This window comes from Bos indicus x Bos taurus, chromosome 7, assembly GCF_003369695.1.
Source record: "Bos indicus x Bos taurus breed Angus x Brahman F1 hybrid chromosome 7, Bos_hybrid_MaternalHap_v2.0, whole genome shotgun sequence".
Taxonomy (NCBI): Eukaryota; Metazoa; Chordata; class Mammalia; order Artiodactyla; family Bovidae; genus Bos; species Bos indicus x Bos taurus.
Window position 1 is genome coordinate 14,588,324 of NC_040082.1, and position 21,540 is coordinate 14,609,863.

The window sequence follows — 21,540 nt, forward strand, 5'->3', positions numbered from 1 at the left end:
AGATCCTATCTAACAAATAGTTCAGCAATCTCTCATCATATAGCTGGTACAAGGAACCCTCATTATTTTTTAAATGCAATATTTTAAAAATTAGTCATTCAACTTTCTTGTCAGCTTTCATTTTTCTGGGAAAGAGATGCATGGTTTCAGACTTGACTGAGTAAACTCAGTGTTTTAAGAAGGTAAGCAGGAAAAAAAAAAGTAACAATATTGCATTCAGAGAAGTAATTTTTATCCCAAGCACTAAGTGAAACCAAAATTGGAATGTGAACATGAGATCACTTTAGCTCTCTGTTTCCTGTAAAAAAAGTGTTTTCTTTGAAACTGTACTTTGCAGACTTCAGAGTGATATATTTCTGGAAGGTGCTGAAGTCCAAACATTACGTACTTTGAGCTCAAATTAGATCGCTTAGGAATCAGAGACTTGATTTGAAAAAGAAAGAGAACAGGGGTGCCCACCTTAACGTGAAAAACCAACCACGAAGCCCACAGTCCTAATGATTAAGATAAACATATGTGTAGAATTCATTCCTGAGCTCTTCCCAAATAATGTCTTTCTTATTTGATATTGGTCAATTGATAAATGAATCCATTTACCTATAAACACCTGGCAAGCAATCCAAGAAATCTGTACCATGTGACACATGGCAACACTTATCTCTTTCTGTGTAAATAAACACTGATTTAAACTTTTTCTTTTCTTTTGTTTTATCTGATGCTCACTATAAATGCACGTACACTGGAGGAAAAGAGTCATCGGTGCCGAATCTCCACTGACTCAGCAGCCTCTGGCTCGTAACAGAAACAGCTCTCAAGTGAACCGACGATATCCCAGTCTCCAAACAAGAAAGCTCCCTCAGCTCCCAGTCCCGGGTCTATCCTCAGCCTAGGTGCTCCTTCCAGCCTTCCGACCCATGACCCGGCAACATCCAGGCTCCCCCACCCCTTTTGTTTCTGCTTCTTTGACTCGTTCACTGGTGTCTCCTTCCTACCTACTTCAGGCAGCCATTTATTAACATTTGCTTTTGGTTTCTCTCTTCTTTCTCCCTACTCGCTTCTTCAATAATTTCAACCAAGAATTTTGGCAGTGAGGGTTAAAAAGGAAGATGGAATGGAAGCTTGAGCAGCTTCAAACGAAATATTTTAAAATAGTTCATGATGAGGAAGACTAAACTAAAATGTCGTCTAAAGAGGAGTCATTAAATAAGGAGTAAAAAGAAAAAAAAAAGAATGGGATGCGACTTAGTGACTCAAAAACAACAATAACAAAAGGAATGAGGGAAGAGTTAAGGAACGAGGTCCTAGGAGAAGTAGGAAGAAATAGGGTTTGCATTTCTGCATTTCTCCCTTGCAACCAAAGCCTCCCCATCTGGTCCAATGACTCCTTGAAACCACAGTGCCCTCAATGTGCTTCAGAGCCACGCTGTCCCCAGGACATGGAGACAGGAGACGGCTGAGGGATGGGGTGGGGTGGGCAGGCATTTCAAAAAGAAAAGGAAATGAGAAAGGAAAAAAAGGAAGAAAAGCTCATATTTTCCAGGAACTGCATTATGAGATCTGTAAGAATTATCTGTGTTACTCGAAAAGTGCTCAGAAGACCACCGTCAGAAGAGTCACCTGAGTGACTGGGAAAAATACCGAAAGCCTGATCTCACCCTGATCTGGGCCCAGGAGTCTGAATTTTTCATACTATGTCCAGGTGATTCATAGGCATGCTTAAACTTGAGAAATATTGCATAATCTCATGTAATGTCCTAGGAGATGAGGAACAAAGTTTAAAATAAATTTTTATGATACTAACAAATTGATGCTTTTGAACTGCGGTGTTGGAGAAGACTCTTGAGGGTCCCTTAGGCTGCAAGGAGATCCAACCAGTCCATCCTAAAGGAAATCAGTCCTGAGTGTTCATTGGAACGACTGATGCTGAAGCTGAAACTCCAATACTTTGGCCACCTGATGTGAAGAGCTGACTCATTTGAAAAGGCCCTGATGCTGGGAAAGATTGAAGGTGGGAGGAGAAGGGGATGACAGAGGATGAGCTGGTTGGATGGCATCACTGACTCAATGGACATGAGTTTGGGTAAACTCTGGGAGTTGGTGATGGACAGGGAGGCCTGGCGTGCTGCAGTCCATGGGGTCACAAAGAGTTGGACACGACTGAGCAACTGAACTGAACTGAAATGAACAGCGCTCTATACATTTACTAAGGGTTCTGTAATAATGTGGATTGAAATATAAAAGACTAATTTATGATGTCAACTTGCTAAGAGATTTTGACTTCACAAGTGAACTGTTTTTGGAAGGTCTTAACAAGTTATTATGTACATTGGTATATGATAAAATATTACTGACTTTATGACAAGAATCATACATATTCAGTCCTTAAATGATAAAGGTTTCTTGCTGTGGGCACAATTTTAGGTCATCCTCCCTTCTGAATCAGTCATTCCATTATCTTTTAGAAGCTAATAAAGTCTAGAGAGAAGACTGAAAAAAATATAAATGTTAAAACAGTGTATTTCAGGATTAATATTTAATTGATTTGTCCCTCGGGTTTCCAGGACTTAAGATCTATTCTAAAGCCAAGAAATGTAACTTCTATTCAATTCCTTTGATTTTTTTTTTAACTTTTATTCTAATTCCCTATGCTATAAGGTATAGTCTTCAGAGACAATTTTGGTAGGACCTAAGATCTTACGCAGTTAGGCTCATTACTCTGAAGTGCAATAATAACTATTTTTATTAGTCACTCACTACTACTTAGATAACATTTTGTATATCACAGATTCTTAATTTAACAGCAAATTATTTTCATGTTCTTGGTTACAGAGGGACTGTATTTTCTAGCAACTGGCATATATTTTTGGGTGTTAACAGAGTTGTTTTGAAACAAAGAAAGACTACTAAGCTTAATGAACTACCAAACTTCCTTCCTTTTTTAATGGGAAAGGCTTGGCAATATATAGTCAACAAAAGAATTTGAGTCCTGGCTCTAAAGCTATAAGGGGCTTACCTTTATTGCCAAACAAGTTCTCCTCATTGGCTAGTAAAAGTAATAACAGTAGTAATAATAATAACCATGATAGCAGCTAACACCGTCGCATGTCCCAGGCACTGTTCTAGACACTTCATTTGCTTGGTCTCATTGATCTTCACATTAACTCATGTAGAACCTATCGCTGTCTCCATGGACACATGAGAAAGGTACCCTTAGGGAGGCAAAGGAATCTGCCTAAGAACACCCAGCTAGGAGGTTGCAGAGCTGGGGACAAGTCCACACACTGGGACTCCAGGGCCTGCTCTCAGCAACTACAGCGTGCTGCCTCTTTAGGCACTGTGGACTGGGGGCGGGCTAACTGGGGAGCTTTTCAGCGCTCCCACGGCACATGAGAAAGAAGATGCTCTTACAGTGGTCTCAAGACGGCAAAGAATTTTTGTCCTGAATTTGAGAAACTCCCTGTGTTTTTCTCAGAATTCAACCTGAAAACATGTCTTCCGATAAACAGGCTGTTTGAATGGCTACATAATGGCTGGTATTCTAACCATAGGTTTTGACCTTAAATCCATAGATGGCTGGCGAAGACCCATATGGCAGGCTCCACATAAGAAAATACAAACTCTATTACGTGCGTACACAAGTATCAGGCGCTGAGACGCAAGCAGTACCTAAAGCACGTCATGACGACACACGCACAGAACGAGGCCCACGCACCGGAAACCAGTCAGAGAAATTCCAGAAAAGAGGCGACATGGAATGCTCCCGAAGCCCTACACCTCAAGCCCTTCTGGTGAAACTCATGAGGAGCTACACACAGTTAATAAACAGAACAGAGTCCGCAGTGAAGGCCTACTTCACAGGTTATACCCGAAGGAGGCTAGAAAAGGGGAGACTGGATTCAAGACGTGAAAGAGAGTCATTAGGAGACCACTCCGGGAATGGCTACTACAAAATAATCTCGACAGCAGTTTTCTAATCATCTTCTCACAGAAGAGGCTGGAATTTGACTCAACAACAAAGGAAGTCAGGGAATTGCCAAAACTGAGGTAAAATCTCCACCCTGACAGTAACTGAGCAGGACCCTGTGGAGGCTTCCCGGGAAAGGCCACCTCCCACCCACTCACCACATCCTCCACTGCCTCTGGTTTGCAGAAAAACTTTGGCCTCCTAGGCCTTGCCTGAGTTCCAAAAAAAGACATTTAATCAGATAAGTGAGAAGAAGGAAAACAGTCAAGAAAGATGCCGTTTTCCTGAAGACTGAGACAGTAAATCTCATAAAATGATACACTACAAGAAGAAAATTTCAGAAGACTGTCTGCATCCTTAATAGGAAACGAGATGGCATTGCCCCCGTGAAAGCCAGGTAGAGAGCCACAGACACAGAGAAGATGGAGATGGGAAAATAACAGAGTGAAACAGAGAGAGAGGGCAGGAAGACTGGATTAGAGAGGGGTACAATGCAACAGGGGAAAAGGCAAAATTTAAACCTGTATTGGAAGTTTCAAGGAGCAGAATTTAAATGACAGAAATAAAAATATGGGGGATAAAGTTCAGAAACTCTAGCAGAATACAAAGGTGAAGGTCAAAGAGAAAACTGAGGCAGGTGCCTAATGAATGTCTGATCTCAGAACTATATGTATGTTTAAAAAGAAACTGAAATAAGACCGATAACTACATAATAGACACTCTAGGAAAAAATTAATAGAAAAACACACATGTAGGCACATCCTGGCAATTTTTAAAATTGTAAGAATAAAAGAAAAAGAAATCACAAATACACCAAAGCAGGAAAAACAAGTTCTCTAAAAATAAATAACAATTAGGCTCCCTCAGACATCTTTTCTATAGCACAAAAAGTCAGAAAACTATGGAGAAACAGGTAGAATATTTTAAGGGAACAGAACTGTTACCCCAAAACGTACAATTTTGTAGTAGCACCTTGTGTGAGGCCAGCAGAAAAGCATGCTTAGATCCACACAGATGCAGAAAATCACCATCCATATGCCTTCATTGAAAAATAAATTATCTTAAAAATATTTTAGTTAATTGGAAAATAATAAAAATTTAGAATTAAAAAAAAAAATTGGAAACTGCAATTGAAAAGGATTTTGGAACTTCCTTTAGTGAGTTTAGCCTTTCAAATCGGACACCCAGCAGAGTTCTGGATCTCCAGGTAAGACAGACGGGGACTGCCCTTGGGGCACGTTTTCAGAGTTGCCTCCTTCTTGGCACTGGGACATGAACTTGTCCAGCACAATCAAGTCCCCACAATTAAAGTGGACAAGAGATTGTAATGACTTAACACCCCTTAAAATAACATTTGCTGTGGCACTTTTCCAGAATTTGCTAAGGACGGCTTTATCACTTGTTGGCCGGAACACTGTCCCAGAAAACTTGTTAACAAGAAACTTGTTTTCCTCTCTCAAACACACAGCACAAAATAATAACCAGATTAAATATTATGTGAAATGCCAAGGTACTTAAATACGATTTTCTATGTATTTAAAAGTGGAAGTGTTAGTCGCTCGGTCATGTCCGACTCTTTGCGACCTCATGGGTTGTAGCCCACCAGGCTCCTCTGGTGGGCTCCATGTCTGTGGAATTCTCCAGGCAAGAACACTGAAGTGGGTTGCCATTCCCTTCTCCAGGGGATCTTCCCAACTCGGTGGGACCAGCATCTTTTACATCTCCTGCTTTGGCAGGTAGATTCTTACCACTAGCGCCACCTGGAAAACCCCATGTATTTAAAAGCCACACACAATGATGACTTCTCTCAATTGGAAAATATTTATCTATCACAAAGCACATTGTTTATCATCTTTAGTCTAGGCCCTTTTAGTCTAGTAATGTTCCTTTGTTATCTCAGCTTAAACATAAAATATGGCTTCCCTGGTGCCTCAGATGGTAAAAAATCTGCCTGCAATGCAAGACACCCAGGTTAGATCCCTGGGTCGGGAAGATCCTCTGGAGAAGGGAATGGTTACCCATCCCGGTATTCCTGCCTGGAGAATTCCATAGACAGAGGAGCCTGGTGGACTGTGGTCCATGGGATCGCAAAGAGTAGGACAAGACTAAGTGACTAACATGAACACACATAGAAAAAAGATGAAGGAAAATACTCAAAGATAGAAATAGTGGCCATTTCTGTAGGGCTGGAATTCTAGATGACAGTGTTTATTTCTTTAAAATTGTTGATACCTTCTAAATTTTCTTTAGAAGAAACATATTGAAATACGTTTCTATAATGATATGTAAGAGCTGCATCATTATTTAAAAGCTACAAAAATCAGTATATATAATAACTATGAACATATAATATCATCACAATGATTTGAGAGTACACACAAAATTTTGTAGCAGCAGTGATAACTTAAGTGGTAAGACAGGGTAAATACTTTTGCTTTTCACAAGTACATATTACTTTTGCAATTAAAAAAGACTAATCTCATCAAGAGAAAAAATATGTTAGAAAGAAATTTTAAAATGTTGGAGTAATTCATGGACTTTAGAAGCAGGAGAGGTAAACACACTGAGGGAAGAATACCACGAAAGCTGTTATGGTACAGAGAATTTATCAAATACCTTCAAGGAGCAGTTTAGACTCTATACATCTCCCTTTCTTTACCTATAAAAATATATCCATCATTAAATCTGAAGTCCTTAAAACAGGCTCTGTGAGATCGTGTGCATCCCATGTCTTAAATTCTATTTCTCAGGACGTCACGGAAATATGCTGCTAAGATGCTCACACTCCCCCAGGGTGGTCAGATGTGTCAGTCAAACACTTTAAATAGATGTGATTGCAGGTTTGGAAAGACAACTTTGTTCCACTGTATTTAAAGGTGCTGCTAAATGTTTTCATTTTTCTCTTTCCTACTCTGTAGTCATTTTATCTTTGGTTTTTTTAGTCCATTCAACTTTTGGTCTTACAGTTCCTCTACACCTGAGAAGAACTTAAGTTCTTAACAATTGTCACAAAAAACAAAACATACATTTTCAAAGAAACTTACTCAACTCCATCCTCAAGCATTTATACTGCAAATGCAACATGACAAATGATATTTTAGTTGCAATAGTCTATTAAAATAACTGCAGACATCCTAGGATCACTTAGTGGGTGTATAGGAGTAATATTCAAGATAAATAAAAACCATTTATGGCAGCAGAAGAGAAAGAACTCTGAAATTCACACAGCTGCATTCATCCCCAGGTAGTTTTGCCTATGACAATATCATAATGGTTCTTGTCTGATCCTAATCATTTTCAATCCTGGTTAAATCTTCCCGAAGCCCTTCTCTGTACCCTTTTTCTTGCACCTCCAAATGAAAGGCACTGGAGAAGTATCCCTGAGCAGAGAAAGCACATTTTCAAACTGACTTTATTTCAAAGGCCTGGCTTAGTCCTTGGAAGCTTAACCAGTATGTTTGCATATGCTTGGGGACAACAAGCTGTTTACTCTTTGGAGGTAGATGCTAGTTTGAAAATGGATAACCAAACCCCCCCAATAAGCTTCTTAATCTTACTTCTTGTTCAACAGAACAGCAGATAAGAAAGCATTTGTGCGAAAGAATCAGTTTTAGGAAATCTTTCCCTAGTAATCTGAAGACGATAGTAACTGGTTGTAGATGGTAGGCAGGGCAGATGACAAGTCCAGACTGCACGTGGTTTTATAATCACGAACATAGAGTAAAAATAATGCCAAACGGATGATTTCCTTGAATTGTCTCCAGGGCCATAATATGTCATCCATGACATACGGAATGAGAGACTCCTTGGAGACAGACTACATTAGAAATATAACTAGACCACTAGATGATTCAACTTACACATCCGTCCACCCTATCAAATAGATACGGGCAGAATTTGGCGAGATAATAAGCAGTCTTCAGTCTCAGGCTATCTGAACCTCTGCAGTGATTTATGTCACGGGAGCAGGGCGAAGCCTGGCTCTCCTCTCTGTCAGCCAGCTGGGGTGGAGCAGAACAGACCCAGATGACCAGGTTCTGGCACAAACGCAAGAGCTGTGAATCTGAATTTCCCAGACGTGTTATGAAACAAAGTCAGACTTGCTTCAACTGCTGATAAAGAAAAGAAAAATTCTTTCTTTCTTCTCCTGAGATGGAAGCTCAGCCTTTCACTTTCAAAGAACTGCAAGCACAGTCATCACACAGACACAGAAGTCTTGAATTCTCCTCTGATTGTACTGATAACAGGACTCCTTATCAATTTTCCCAAGCCCTTTATAAAAATGAAAATGAGGCATTTTATAGTCCAGATATTAAAAGAGATCTAACACTGGGGGAGCAGCTGCTGCCTTAACCAATGATATCTGTACATTCAAGACATAACATTTAAGCTTCCACATAAAAACGTAATTGTTGAGAATAATCCTCTAAGATCTAGGATTCTTAGAATTAGGTCACTATCCACTTGATTGAACTGGAAGATTTCCTTTCTTGTGCAAATGTTTTCAACTTGATTAATATTAACATAAAGAATAACATCTAAAAACATTATTTCCTGATCTGGACAATAAAGAGACACTATAGTTGTCTCTTTATTCAACAGGAAACCTATTTGGTAGATAACTTATCTGGGAAGATATTTAAAGAGAAGGATTGATAGGGGAACTGAGTGATATTAGGTACATAGATCTTCATGCTAGTAAAAGTTGGCTTGTTCTCATGGAAAAAAAGTTTAAATAATTTAACTAAGAGCCAGGATAAAACCTTAATAAAAGTTTATTTTTACTTTGTAAAGAAAATTTTCTTCCATGGAAACAAAAATATTCACTGCAGATTTGCATGGTAAGAAATAATCTAAATTATATTGACTTGGGTGTTGGTAATGGAAACAATAGTAGACAGCTGAGGACTAAACCTTCGTGCAGAATTCATAGCAAGATCTAGTCATAATGGCTCCCTTCATACTGAATATACAGAAATATATGGACTATTTCAAAACTGCAGAAAATAAGCAGAAAGAGAAGCTAGATTTCTGGAAGCATGTTAATAAGAGAGAAAAACCAAAATGGTTACTCTATGCTTTTTAAATTTCCAGGTACCTTTCAGGACCTGGCTCTTTTACAAACTGGGATGAATGATGATAATTATTTCTACTGAATGAAGATGAATATTCCATTGAGATTTAAAATGTAAAAAGCAGCAAAAGGAAGCAAGCCTAGGACCCTCTCAGAGGCTAGCACTTTCACACGACCCATTCATGGAGACCAGACGATGCTGATAGTGAACATAATGGGGTATCGTTCAGTGAAAGGAGAAATTCACGGACTCAAAGACAACCCATCTGAAAGTGAGGCTTGCTTCCACTAGTATTTCCACAGGATGGAACCAAATAAAAATAGTCTTTTTCTCTCCCTTTTGTTTGTGAACCTGAATGACTGGTTTAGTCTAGGTTATCACTGTTCTCCTTTCACAATGACTCTCATAAAAAAAGATTTCCTTTTCAACAGTAGCATTTGGTTTCCCTTCTGTATGTTTTTGTTAAAAAAAAAAAAAAAAACAGAAAAAACAGTTAAGATTCACCAATTCCTATAGAGACAACACCCTAAATAACTGAGTTCTCCTAAATGAAAACTATTTCTGGAGGAAATAGTTCCTCTCTGAGGAACACTTTATTTATTTTAATGATTTCCACTTACAGCATTGAAGCAGCTCTTAGTTAAAACTAAATTTGCCAACATTTTAGTAGGAGATATTTGCTACCTCATTATTTATTTCATGATAGAATTCACAATTTAAAAACAGGAGAAAATGAAAATTCAGTATTGTAGAAATTACCTCATCTGATCCTTTCTTTTCTCCTGACTTGGAAGGCGATCCACTGGTTTTTCTACTGACATGCTGTAAAAATATTAAAAGAGATAACATTTAATAGAGGGAGGTGATACAAGATTATATAATAGTGACTTTAATCCCAAAGGGCTAAATACACAGACTGTAAAAACAAGGACACCTTTAATCTTCCTCCTGAGAACTGTTAATAATTCTCCATTGACATAGGTGGCCTTCAAAAATAAAGGGAAGCTATAGACATTTATTTGGGATGCAGAAAGTAAGTCTGTAATTAACCAGACATAGATCTGATGGTGGTGCCAAGGCGGCATCTCGTCTCCTACAAAATGCCTCCTGGAATTTCAAAGCCCAAATTGCCAGCATAGGCGACATTTGGTTCCTCATGGAGATGAGATGTCTGAGGACCATGTTGAGCTGAAGCCATTACTTAAGCCTCAGTTCAGCATAAACTCAAGGGAGGAAATTCTCTGGAGTTCTGTCTACTTACCAAAACAGAAAGATAAAGCGTGCATTGGGAACCCCATACCTCCAACGTTCATTATTTATGGCTTTAGGATTTCATTATGTCCTAAATCAGAATTATTTTTCTCACAAGAACACTGGTGATGAATGGGAGTATTTTTGCATGCATGGTGGGCTGCTTCAGTCATGTCTGACTCTTTGCGACCCTATGGACTGCAGCCAGGAAGGCTCCTCTGTCCATGGGATTCTCCAGGCAAGAACACTGGAGGGGATTGCCATGCCCTCCTCCAGGGGATCTTCCCAACCCAGGGAGCCAATTCGCATGCTTCTCTGACATCTCCTGCGTTGGCAAGGAAGTATTTTTATGTGGTATATAAAAGCGTCAAGTAGTTTACACGCTATTTGGTTTGATAAGATAAAAGAAGCCATGAACATTATTGTACTTTTAAAAATATTTATTTTATTTATTTTTGGTGGCATTGGGTCTCAGGTGAGGTGTGTGGCCTCTCTAGTTGCTGGGGTGGTGCTTAGTCGCCCCACAGTATGTGGGATCTTATTTCCCCCATCAGGGATCAAACCCTCACCCCCTGCACTGAAAGGCAGACTCCCAACCACTGGACCATCAGGGAAGTTCTCATTCTTGAATTTTTTTGAGAAATGAAAATATTTTATGTTCCTGAAAATTAGGGATAAAGAATTATTTCTTATACAAGTGGGATATGCAAGAAAGTGGGAAAAGGAACCTAAATATAAGAAAATGAAAAGCTCACTATTGGGTCTTAGCCCAATCATCTTTAGTTACATTGAAACATAAAACCCCATCATGTTCCCTAAAGTGGAATCAAAACCTGGATATGCATGTCACTCAAGTTATTCAAATTAAAAAGAATGGCAATAACAGTAATAATAGTAATAATAATGTTTATCATTTTTTATTACTTACAGGAACTTTCATATATATTTTTATCTGATACAAAAAAAGATGCTCACCTGAGTTCATGGATTAAAAAAAATTAAGAATAAAAGTCATGTGATGCGCTTTTCACAAAAAGATACACCCAGTAAATGAGAAAAGCTTGCAAAGCTGGTTTTCTGACAGCAAATCTATTGTCTCTATACTATGATAAGAGCTTCCCTGATGGCTCAGTCGGTAAAGAATCTGCCTGCAATGTAGGAGACCTGGGTTTGATCCCTGGGTTGGAAAGATTCCCTGGAGAAAGAAATTGCAACCCACTCCAGTATCCTTGCTTGGGAAATCCAGTGGACAGAGGAGCCTGACAGGCTATACTCTGTGGGATCAAAAGAGTTGGACATGACTTACCAACTATATCACACATACTATGATAAATAAAACAAGATAATATTTCTTTAAATCATATCAACAGATATTTTTGTAAAATAAAAAGGCTAAGCAATATTAGACATGTGCAGTAGTTCTTTGTATAAAAACTAGAAATAAATCACTTTCACAAATGGAAAACTTTCCCCCAAACAGAAACCTCTCATGAATTTCTGCCCACAGAAAAGCAGGCAGATTGCAGTAGCTTGGTTAATGAAGCTCTCTACAGGGCTTGTTTCACCCAGATGACCTAGTCAAGAGTTTGCCCACCCCTGGAGAAGGAAATGGCAACCCACTCCAGTATTCCTGCCTGGGAAACTTCATGGACAGAGGAGGGGGTGGTGGTTTAGTCACTAAGGTGTGTCCTGCTCATGCGACCCCATGGACTATAGCTCACCGGGCTCCTCTGTCCATGGGATTCTCCAGGCAATACTGGAGCAGGTTGCCATTTCCTTCTCCAGGGGATCTTCCCGACCCAGGACTTGAACTCAGATCTCCTGCATTGCAGGAAGATTCTTTACCAACTGAGCTACAAGGGAAGCACAGACAGAGGAGTATAGCGGGCTATATTCCATAGGGTCACAAAAGAGGTGGACACAACCTAGCAATGACAAAAATGTTCATGTTTACATTTACAACATTATTTACAATTGTCAAGACATGGAAGCAACCTGTATCCATCAACAGATGATGAATAAAGAAGATGTGGTGTGTGTTTAAAAAAAAAAGAGTTTGTCCACAGTTGAGAGCAATAGCTATTGAGTAATTAATGAATCTTGAAAAAACAAGAGCCATTTAAAAGCCCACATATATATGTCAGAGCTAGATGGCCATTGATAAGCTTTAAGAATAATAGGTGAGCAAAAGAGAAGAATTATTCAGTGTTTGGAGAGAGAATTTGAGAGGGATGGGTCTACATGACACAAATTTATTCAATTTGTCTCCTTTCAGAACTGGTAAATTTAGAACCATGATATCAAATTCATTTTTATCACCAATTCTATATATTTTTCAGGTTAGATATAGGTAATATCTAGTCACAACAATACCCACTGTTTGAGCATACACACTGAACATACAGCCTCATTTACTTTTAGGAAGTATGATTACTCCATTTTAGAAATGTGCTTACTCGCTCAGTCGCGTCCGACTCTTTGTGACCCCGAGGTCTGTAGCCCACCAGGCTCCTCTCTCCATGGGATTCTTCAGGCAAGAATACTGGAGTGGGTTGCCATTTCCTCCTCCAGGGGATCTTCCCAACCCAGGGACTGAACCCGCATCTCCTGAGTCTTCTGCATTGGCAGGCGGATGCTTTGCACTAGCACCACGTGTGAAGTTCCATTTTAGAAATGAGAATACAGACACACAACTCGCTCTTGTCTTGGGCAAGGCTCCATGCTCTCCGCAAGGTCCCATTTCGGTTCTTGCTCAGGTGGGAAACATACATTACGATCTACCCTACAGGAAACATGCAGACAGCCTTTTCTCTTTAAAATAAAGGTAGATAGATATCTTACTATAAAACGTTTATAAAGTTGATTCCCTGGTATTTCAAAATTGCAGTCCTCCAGATTAACCAACATCATCAGTTACTTGCTTCCACTGAAATGCTCAAAATCTCTCACAATTACATAGTTTCCAAATAATAGTTTGAGAGGGATATATATAAATATATAACAAATGCTTTTTTTGCTTAAAATGTCTATTATAAATATATGTTTTACGAAATGAGGTTTTAAAAAAGAAAATGCTTTTTAAAATGTTGAATTGTAATGACAAATTATAAAAATTATGTACTATAAGAATTGTCATTTTTTAACTTCAAAGAAAGATTTGCTCTCAATAGAGTAAGTATAATAATATAAATAAAAATCACATAGTGAAATGACATTTTTTAGTAACTATCAGGATTATATTTTTTCTAGTTTTTTTAACCTGGCTTTTTATTATAAAAATTTTCTAACATACAGAAAAGTTGAAAGAAAAATATCCATAGTCCCATCACTGAGAGTCAACAACTATTAACTATTGTTGCCATATACTGACATCTCATCATATATTATGGACAGACACATGATCTACATATATTTGCATATGTACCAGCATTTGAAAGTAAATTGAAGATATCCTGAGACTTTACCCCTAAACATTTTATCAAGCATGTCCTTAAACTGAGGACTTTTCCCTCTATAATTACAATACATCCTCACTCTAACAAAACTCTAATAGAATTAATAAGAATTACCTAATGCCATTCAATTTCCAGTAAATGGAAACTTTATAAGTGAATCATTGCCCTGACCAAGAAATGGCGCTTATTCATATTCAGTAGCTGGTGCTGTGCTGTGCTTAGTCGCTAATTCGTGTCCAGCTCTTTGCAATCCGATGGACTGTAACCCGCCAGGCTCCTCTGTCCATGGAATTCTCCAGGCAAGAATACTGGAGTGGGTTGCCATGCCCTCCTTCAGGGGATCTTGCCAACCCAGGGATCGAACCCAGGTCTCCCACACTGCAGGCGGATTCTTTACGATCTGAGTCACCAGGGAACCCCATTCAGTAGCTTATTAATGATACAAAATCAGTTATATCTTTTCATTGAGAGAGATTCAAAGTGCCTGATTTCTACATTCATGGAATAACTGTGTACTTTCCACATACTTTCCATTCTGCTGATGAAATAAATGTTTGAAAATTATACATTTCAGATTTGATCCAGCTTAGGAAGCTGCAGCAAGTATCTCAAAGAGTGAAGAAAGAAACCTTCGTCTACTATCACTACATGTAGTTGGTGGGTCAGGATGAGCTGAGAGAAACATGGAAAAGGGACTGAACCACAAACCTGAAATATCCAGGAAGGACTTTTCTGTAAGAGTGGAAAGAAACTAACATGTTCTAAGCATCTCCTTTGTGAGCCCAGCACTGGGCATTTCCTCTCTGTGGTCTCCTTGACTGCCATAGCAGTAAAAAAGAGACACAACTGGCAGCTCATTTTATTGATAAAGAAATAGAATGTGAAACGTAAGATCCTCCTCAGTCACACTACATGTCAGCTACATGTGTGGGTTATAGTCTGGAAGCCAGAGACTGGGCTGGTTAAGCTAGCTGAAAACTTTTGATGCCCGTCAAGAAAGTCTCAATCCAATGCTCTAAAAGGAAAACAACTCAAAAAAAAAAAATCAACAAAACCCAGATAAAACCTTCCTATTCTAAAACTGTTCTTTTTTGTGTGTGTGTGAAATTAATCAGACACACAATACCAAAGTGTCATCCTGTTTTAGGATGTTTTAGGAGCTGGACGGGAGCAAAGACAGGAAGTGCAGGATGCTGGTCCTAAAGTAGGAGACATTTCACTCAGAGGATACGGCCCCGGAAGCCAGGAGCTAAGATGAAAACACGTGAAAGAACAAGAGTGACAGGAGTTTAGAGGCAGAGAAAATATCAGATAAAGGGTTTTTTGGTCTTGCTTCAAAAAGAATTTTCCAACCTGTTTCCACCTCCTGGCATTGCTATATATTTGGTAAGCATAGCTGTCCTTTGTCCTCATTCTAGAAGACAGCATTAATATGCATACAATTTTCTGCCCTAGCAATCTCACAAACGTCTCAGGAAATCAACAGGAGCAAGGAGCCATGAAGCTTGGCACTGTGCTCCCACCCAGCTAAGGACGTATGCCAGCGCCAGGCTTTGGCTCTGCAGCATTTGGGGTCGCCTCCCCAGGGCAACCCAGATACACCCTGACACACTCAGAGACAAGGGTATGTGTCACAGGATGAGCTGAAGCTCGAACTTCTACACATATAAGAAGAGAAGGAAGACAGACAAAAATTGAGCTTCTGCAAGCCTAAGCTCAGCTGTGAAAGAGCATCAAAAACTAGTGTGCTTCTGAAATGCCTCTGTTAGATTTAAACCCCCCCCAAAAAGGTACTGAGTTTCATTTAAGGGTGACAAAAACATTGTAAAATGATCTTAAAGTGATGCTTGGACAACTCTGTACTCAGTACTAATAAAATAATAATACTGAGTTAATAATAAAATGGGGCTTCCCTTGTGGCTCAGCTGGTAAAGAATCCGCCAACATGCAGGAGACCTAGGTTCAATCCCTGGGTGGGGAAGATCCCCTGGAGAAGAGAAAGGCTACGCACTCCAGTATTTTGGCCTGGAGAATTCCATGGACTGTATAGCCCATGGGGTTGAAAAGAGTCGGACATGACTGAGCAACTTTCACTTTCACTTTCAATAATAAAATATTAAAATATTAAAAATACTGAATTGTGTATTTTAAAGGTAAATTATGAATTATATCCAAATAAAGCTGTTTAAGAAAATAATAAAGATTATGTGAAAACAGCTGGAAGATCTTCCTTCTGCAATTTGGGGAATGCTGACGGAGATCAATGTTTGCATGTCCAGAGACAGCTATGGCAAAATCAAGAAGTAATGATACGTAATCCCAGGGCCCTCTGGAGCCTGGTGCACACCGCTTAGCTCCCTCCCTGCACCACTGCTGCACACAGAGACAAAGGCTTGCTGGGGAGGGTGGGGTAGGGGTGCTCCCTAAGGATCAAAAAGCCTTCATTTAGCTGTAGGTTGCTCCATGGAAGAAAAGCTATGACAAACCTAGACAGCATATCAAAGAGATGGGAATACCAGACCATCTTACCTGACCTCCGAGAAACATGTATGCAGGTCAAGAAGCAATGGTTAAAACTGGACATGGAACAATGGACTGGTTCAAAATTGGGAAAGGAGTATGTCAAGGCTATGTATTGTCACCCTGCTTATTTAACTTATATGCAGAGTACATCATGTGAAATACCAGGCTGGATGAATCACAAGCTGAAATCAAGATTGTCGGGAGAAATACCAATAACCTCAGATATGCGGATGACACCACTAATGGCAGAAAGCAAAGAGAAACTAAAGAGTCTTTTGATGAAGGTGAATGTGGAGAGTGAGAAAGTTGGCTTAAAATTCAACATCCGAAAAAACTAAAATTTGGCATCCGGTTCCATCACTTCATGGCAAATAGACGGGGAAAAATGGTAACAGTGACAGATTTTATTTTAGGGGGCTCCAAAATCACTGCAGATGGTGACTGCAGCCATGAAATTAAAAGACACTTGCTCCTTGAAAGAAAAGCTATGACCAAATTAGACAGCATATTAAAAAGCAAAGACATTACTTTTCTGACAAAGGACTGTATAGTCAATGCAACGGTTTTTCCAGTAGTCATGCACAGATGTAAGAGTTGGACCAGAAAGAAGGCTGTGCACCACAGAATAGATGCCTTTGAACTGTGGTGTTGAAGACTCTTGAGAGTCCCTTGGACTGCAAGGAGATTCCAACCAGTAAATCCTAGAGGAAACCAACCCTGAATATTCATTGGAAGGGTTGATACTAAAGCTGAAGCTCCAGTACTTTGGCCAACTCATTGGAAAAGACCCTGATGTTGTGAAGGACTTAGGGCAGGAGAAGAAGTGGGCGACAGAGGATGAGATGATTGGATGGCATCACTGACTCAACGGACATGAGCTTGAACAAACTCAGGGAGATGGTAAAGGATGGGAAGCCTAGTGTGTGGCAGTCCATGGTGTCAAAAAGAGTCAGACAAGACTTAGTGACCGAACAACAACTCGTCTTTCAGTGCAGGTCACAAGTGCCCAAGCACTTTTGGAAACACTTAAGCTAGAGTCTGGGGATTCAGATTTAGTTTATCCAGGGTGATGCTGGGGACAGATGTACATCCCTGAACTTCCCCAGCTGAAACTAACACCCGGCTAGGACTGAAACCACTGCTTGGAGAGGAGCTCTGTGGGCACCATGTCAGGAAGTGGAGGTTTCTACTCCTCCAATCACCCCACTGAGTCAGCACCCATGGGAGCTTCCCCAAGTCAGACAGGCCAGGGCAGCTCAGGGCCTCCTGGGTAAACCAACTGCTCAAGGCAGGAACCCAGTGCCCTGTGTTCAACCCAGCATTTCCTGACTAGTTCTGAGCCTTGTCCTGCTAATGGCACATCAGATCTTCATGTTGCATGTAAGTCTCTATTTTCTTAGTAAAGCAAACCAATCAGCACTTTATTATATACGCTCCTGCTCACTGATTACTTCATAAATGTGTATTTTGCCTGCTCAGCCAGATGGTAGATTAAATTTTTTTTCCTAGTACCGTGGCAGCGGTCCGACAAACAATTCTTGACTGATGACTGCATTTCCACAAACCTCTAACATTCCTTGGGAAGTACTTTTGCTCTTTTCAGGTTAGTAGACTAGGTAAAAGACTTTTTTTAAAGCTGAAAAACAGAATAGCTTGAAAAATTAACAGACAATATGCAAACTGGATTTCCTGCAAAGTCCCTTAAAAATTTATTTTTCCATGTATTCTGCTTTCTAAAATAAGACTGTTCAGCCAACAAACATAAGGCTCAAGATGGAAAGCTGGTTTTGCTTTAAAACAGGCTCCCTGGTGCAGGCCGAAGTGGACCTGCTTGCCCTAGGGTGGACTCCCTGCCCTGACCCCGGTCAGTTGGTGTAGTAGGAATGTGTGATGGCTGCCTCCATGGGAGCCTCCTGCAGGACAGGCCAGCAGTGGTTTCAGCTTCTGCAAGGTGATCCTGCTTCCCCTCCAGTCTAGGAATGGTAGCAGCTTCCTAGATTTCTAACCCCTGTGTTGCCTCATCCACCCCAGTTGGCTTTCCGGCCTTTTCTGTTACCTGGCAACCAGCTCCCTGCATTCCATTCCATTCCCCAAACTCGGATAAGACAGGAAGAATGTGGGTCTGCAATGCTATGAGACTTTGAGCCAATGATTTAAACTTTCTGTTTTCTCCTTGTAAAATGCAGGTCATGATGCCTACCCCAGGGGCTGGCTTACGTACAAAACAAGTGAGGAGGAGCCCAGTCCACTGTTAATGAGGAGTCTGGTCCATTGGCTCGTTCATTTTAAGAACACAATAAAGGTCACTTCACTCCCTTCTTTTTCACTGGCATGCTGAATTATGAGACAATAAAATGAATATGAGAAGAAACAGAGGTTTAAGCTTTCATTTTCTAAGGCTATAAATAATATAGCAGGGAATTTAGATTTTAACTGGCCGTAAGTACAAAGGAGCGAGAGTCATCTGCTAAGTTTATGTTTAGTACTTTGCCTACCTCACGACACTGTGTCACGTTAGTCTCACATTTCCATAGTACAGATGAGGAAACAAAGTACACAGGGAACAGAGAACTCAGTTTTTCACACAACAAACACCAAGCTGGTCACAGGGATAGCACTTATTGTGCAATTCCCATGCTATAAAATACTTCAACGGTGTGGGGTGTGTGTGTGTTGGTGGGGCTTCTAGTAAGATAGATAAGGCAGGATAGGCACAGTGTTACGCTGATAATTATAGAAGGTGATGGGTACAAGAGGAGGGTGTTATATTATTCTCTCTGCCTCTGTGCTAAAAAAAAAAGTTTAAAAATTTTTTGAATCTTCTTGAGAGCTTGTATCTCCCTAAAGTTACACAAAGGGTTTCCCTGGAGACTCAGTAGTAAAGAATCCACCTGCCAATGCAGGAGTCATGGGTTCAATCCCTGGGAAGGGATGATTCCCCTGGGGAAGGAAATGCCAACCCACTCCAGGATTCTTGCCTGGGAAATCCCAGGGAGAGAGGAGCCTGGCAGGCTGCAATCCATGGGGCTGCAAAAGAGTTGGATACAACTTAGCAGTTGAACAACAACAGAGTCACACAAAGGGAATATCCTAGCCATTTTTACTTGCTTTTAATACTGAAAACCCCAAAATAATGGAGAAGGCTAGTATGAGAGGAAGAATTCATTTACTAAAAAAATAATCAGTGAGCAGCTGCTGTGTGCTAGGTTTTATAGGGGGAATAATTATTTAAAGAAAGGAAATGAAAGGTGTGATGCATGGTATCTTTCTGCTTCTCTGAAAACATTTGTTATTAAACTATAGAAATACAGGATAAGCTTCTTTGGGGTTCTCATAAAAAAGAAGACGCAAATTAAGGTTTAAATGCATATGTATATGGAGAAGGCAATGGCACCCCACTCCAGTACTCTTGCATGGAAAATCCTATGGATGGAGGAGCCTGGTAGGCTGCAGTCCATGGGGTCGCAAAGAGTCGGACACAACTGAACGACTTCCCTTTCACTTTTCACTTTCATGCATTGGAGAAGGAAATGGCAACCCACTCCAGTGTTCTTGCCTGGAGAATCCCAGGGATGGGGGAGCCTGGTGGATTGCCATCTATGGGGTCACACAGAGTCGGACACGACTGAAGCGACTTAGCAGCAGCAGCAGCAACATATGTATAATTCTGAAATCCTCATGTTTCCCTGAACTCCCTTTGCTTTTCTCTAACATTTTAACATTCTGGTGGATATGCCCAGGTGGCAGTGTAAGGGTGCACCTTCTTTTTGCCCAGTTTTCAGAAGTAACATTGATTGCCTTTCTGCCTTGTTTAGCTTAGGGGTTCCACTGTAGTAAGGCTTTTTTAATTTCCTCTGAGTCAAAGACGACGCCATGAGAATTTCAATAGCTACTCTGCTACTTTTGTACTAGTCTTTAGGCTGTGCTTGTGATTTTTATCTATGAGAAAGGCAAGAGAAGACCAGGAATGGACCATCAGCACAATTTTTGTGTCCAGGGCACCCTGTTCAACACATGACACATAGTAGGTGGGCTATAAGCAACTGTGAACATCTTTGGCCTTTACCAAAGCACTTTTATATTCTGTAAGTTCTCCAGAGTCAGAAGGAATTCCATAAATTTTAGGAAAACTAACCATAGACCCTTTATTTTCTGGAGTTAAATGACGCTCCCATCTGAGGAAGCAACTTACATAGATGGTACTCATTGGATCAAGTAATTTCACACTTCTCTTAAGTGAAAGACACTGGATATTTTTTCTTTATGGTAGCTGCAAAGCTTTCTGGGTCATTTTTTATGAAAAGAAAATGAGACAACTTGAAGAATAGAGGTTTAGAATCACATTAACAGGATTTCAATCCTTAAAACAGTTTAAAGGGAAGATTCTGGGAAGATGAAGTAAGAGGTACCAGGAATCCATCCCCTGATCTGGAACAAATTCTCCCTGGCAGAATCTGTCTGATGTAACTACTGTAAGTTCTGGAGTCTATCAAAGACTTGCAACTTCCAGGGGAACATTTAAATGGTAAGTTTTGGTTAATTTGCATCCATTTTAGCTCTGCTCAGCAGCAGCTGCCCATTCCTCGTCCCCAATTCACAGCTCAGGTGGCTCAGGGGTAAAGAAGACTCAGGAGACGTGGGTTTGATCTCTGGGTTGGGAAGATCTCCTGGAGGAGGAAATGACAACCCACTCCAGTATTCTTGCCTGGAAAATCCAGTTGTCAGAGGAGCTGAGCAGGCTGTAGTCCATGGGGTCACAGAGTCAGACAGGACTGAGTGACTGAGCACACACAACTCACAGCAAGTGTGCGCACACAGCTCATGCAAGTGTGCCCTGGAGCATGCAAAAGGACTCTGCCCTCCAAATACTGCAGATCTGTATTCTGATCACAGATTGCTCACGCCCAGGGAAAGGTGCAGAATCAGAAAAGACCTGAGAAGCTCTTCAGTGTACACTTTTGGCTGAACCTTGGCACAAAAAGATCCCATCATTACCAAAAACAAAACAGCAAACCCTAGGGAAAGAAGAGAATTTGATTTCCAAAACTTTCAATGATTCAAATGTCCAGTTTTCAACCAAAAAAAAAAAAAAAAAAAAAAAGAAATCACAAAGCATGCAAAGAAACAGAGATGTATTGCCCAATCAAGGAGAAAAACAAAAAACAAATAAAAAACAGAAACTGTCCCTAAGAGCTGATAGTAGATACACTAGATAAAAACTTTAAAACAACTGCCTTAAAGATGCTCAAAGAACTAAAGCAAGTGTGGAGAC

The 21,540-nt window shown here is 40.2% G+C and overlaps 1 protein-coding gene across 10 annotated transcripts in view; it reads right to left on the minus strand.

The window, feature by feature from the left end:
• CAST (calpastatin) overlaps nt 1-21,540 on the minus strand; it is a 149,634-nt gene that overhangs the window by 122,083 nt on the left and 6,011 nt on the right. For all 10 annotated transcript variants that reach the window (XM_027545552.1, XM_027545551.1, XM_027545554.1 and 7 more), the window contains exon 2: nt 9,799-9,861. In XM_027545552.1, coding sequence (XP_027401353.1) covers nt 9,799-9,861 — 63 coding nt within the window. The remainder of the gene's footprint in view (nt 1-9,798; nt 9,862-21,540) is intronic.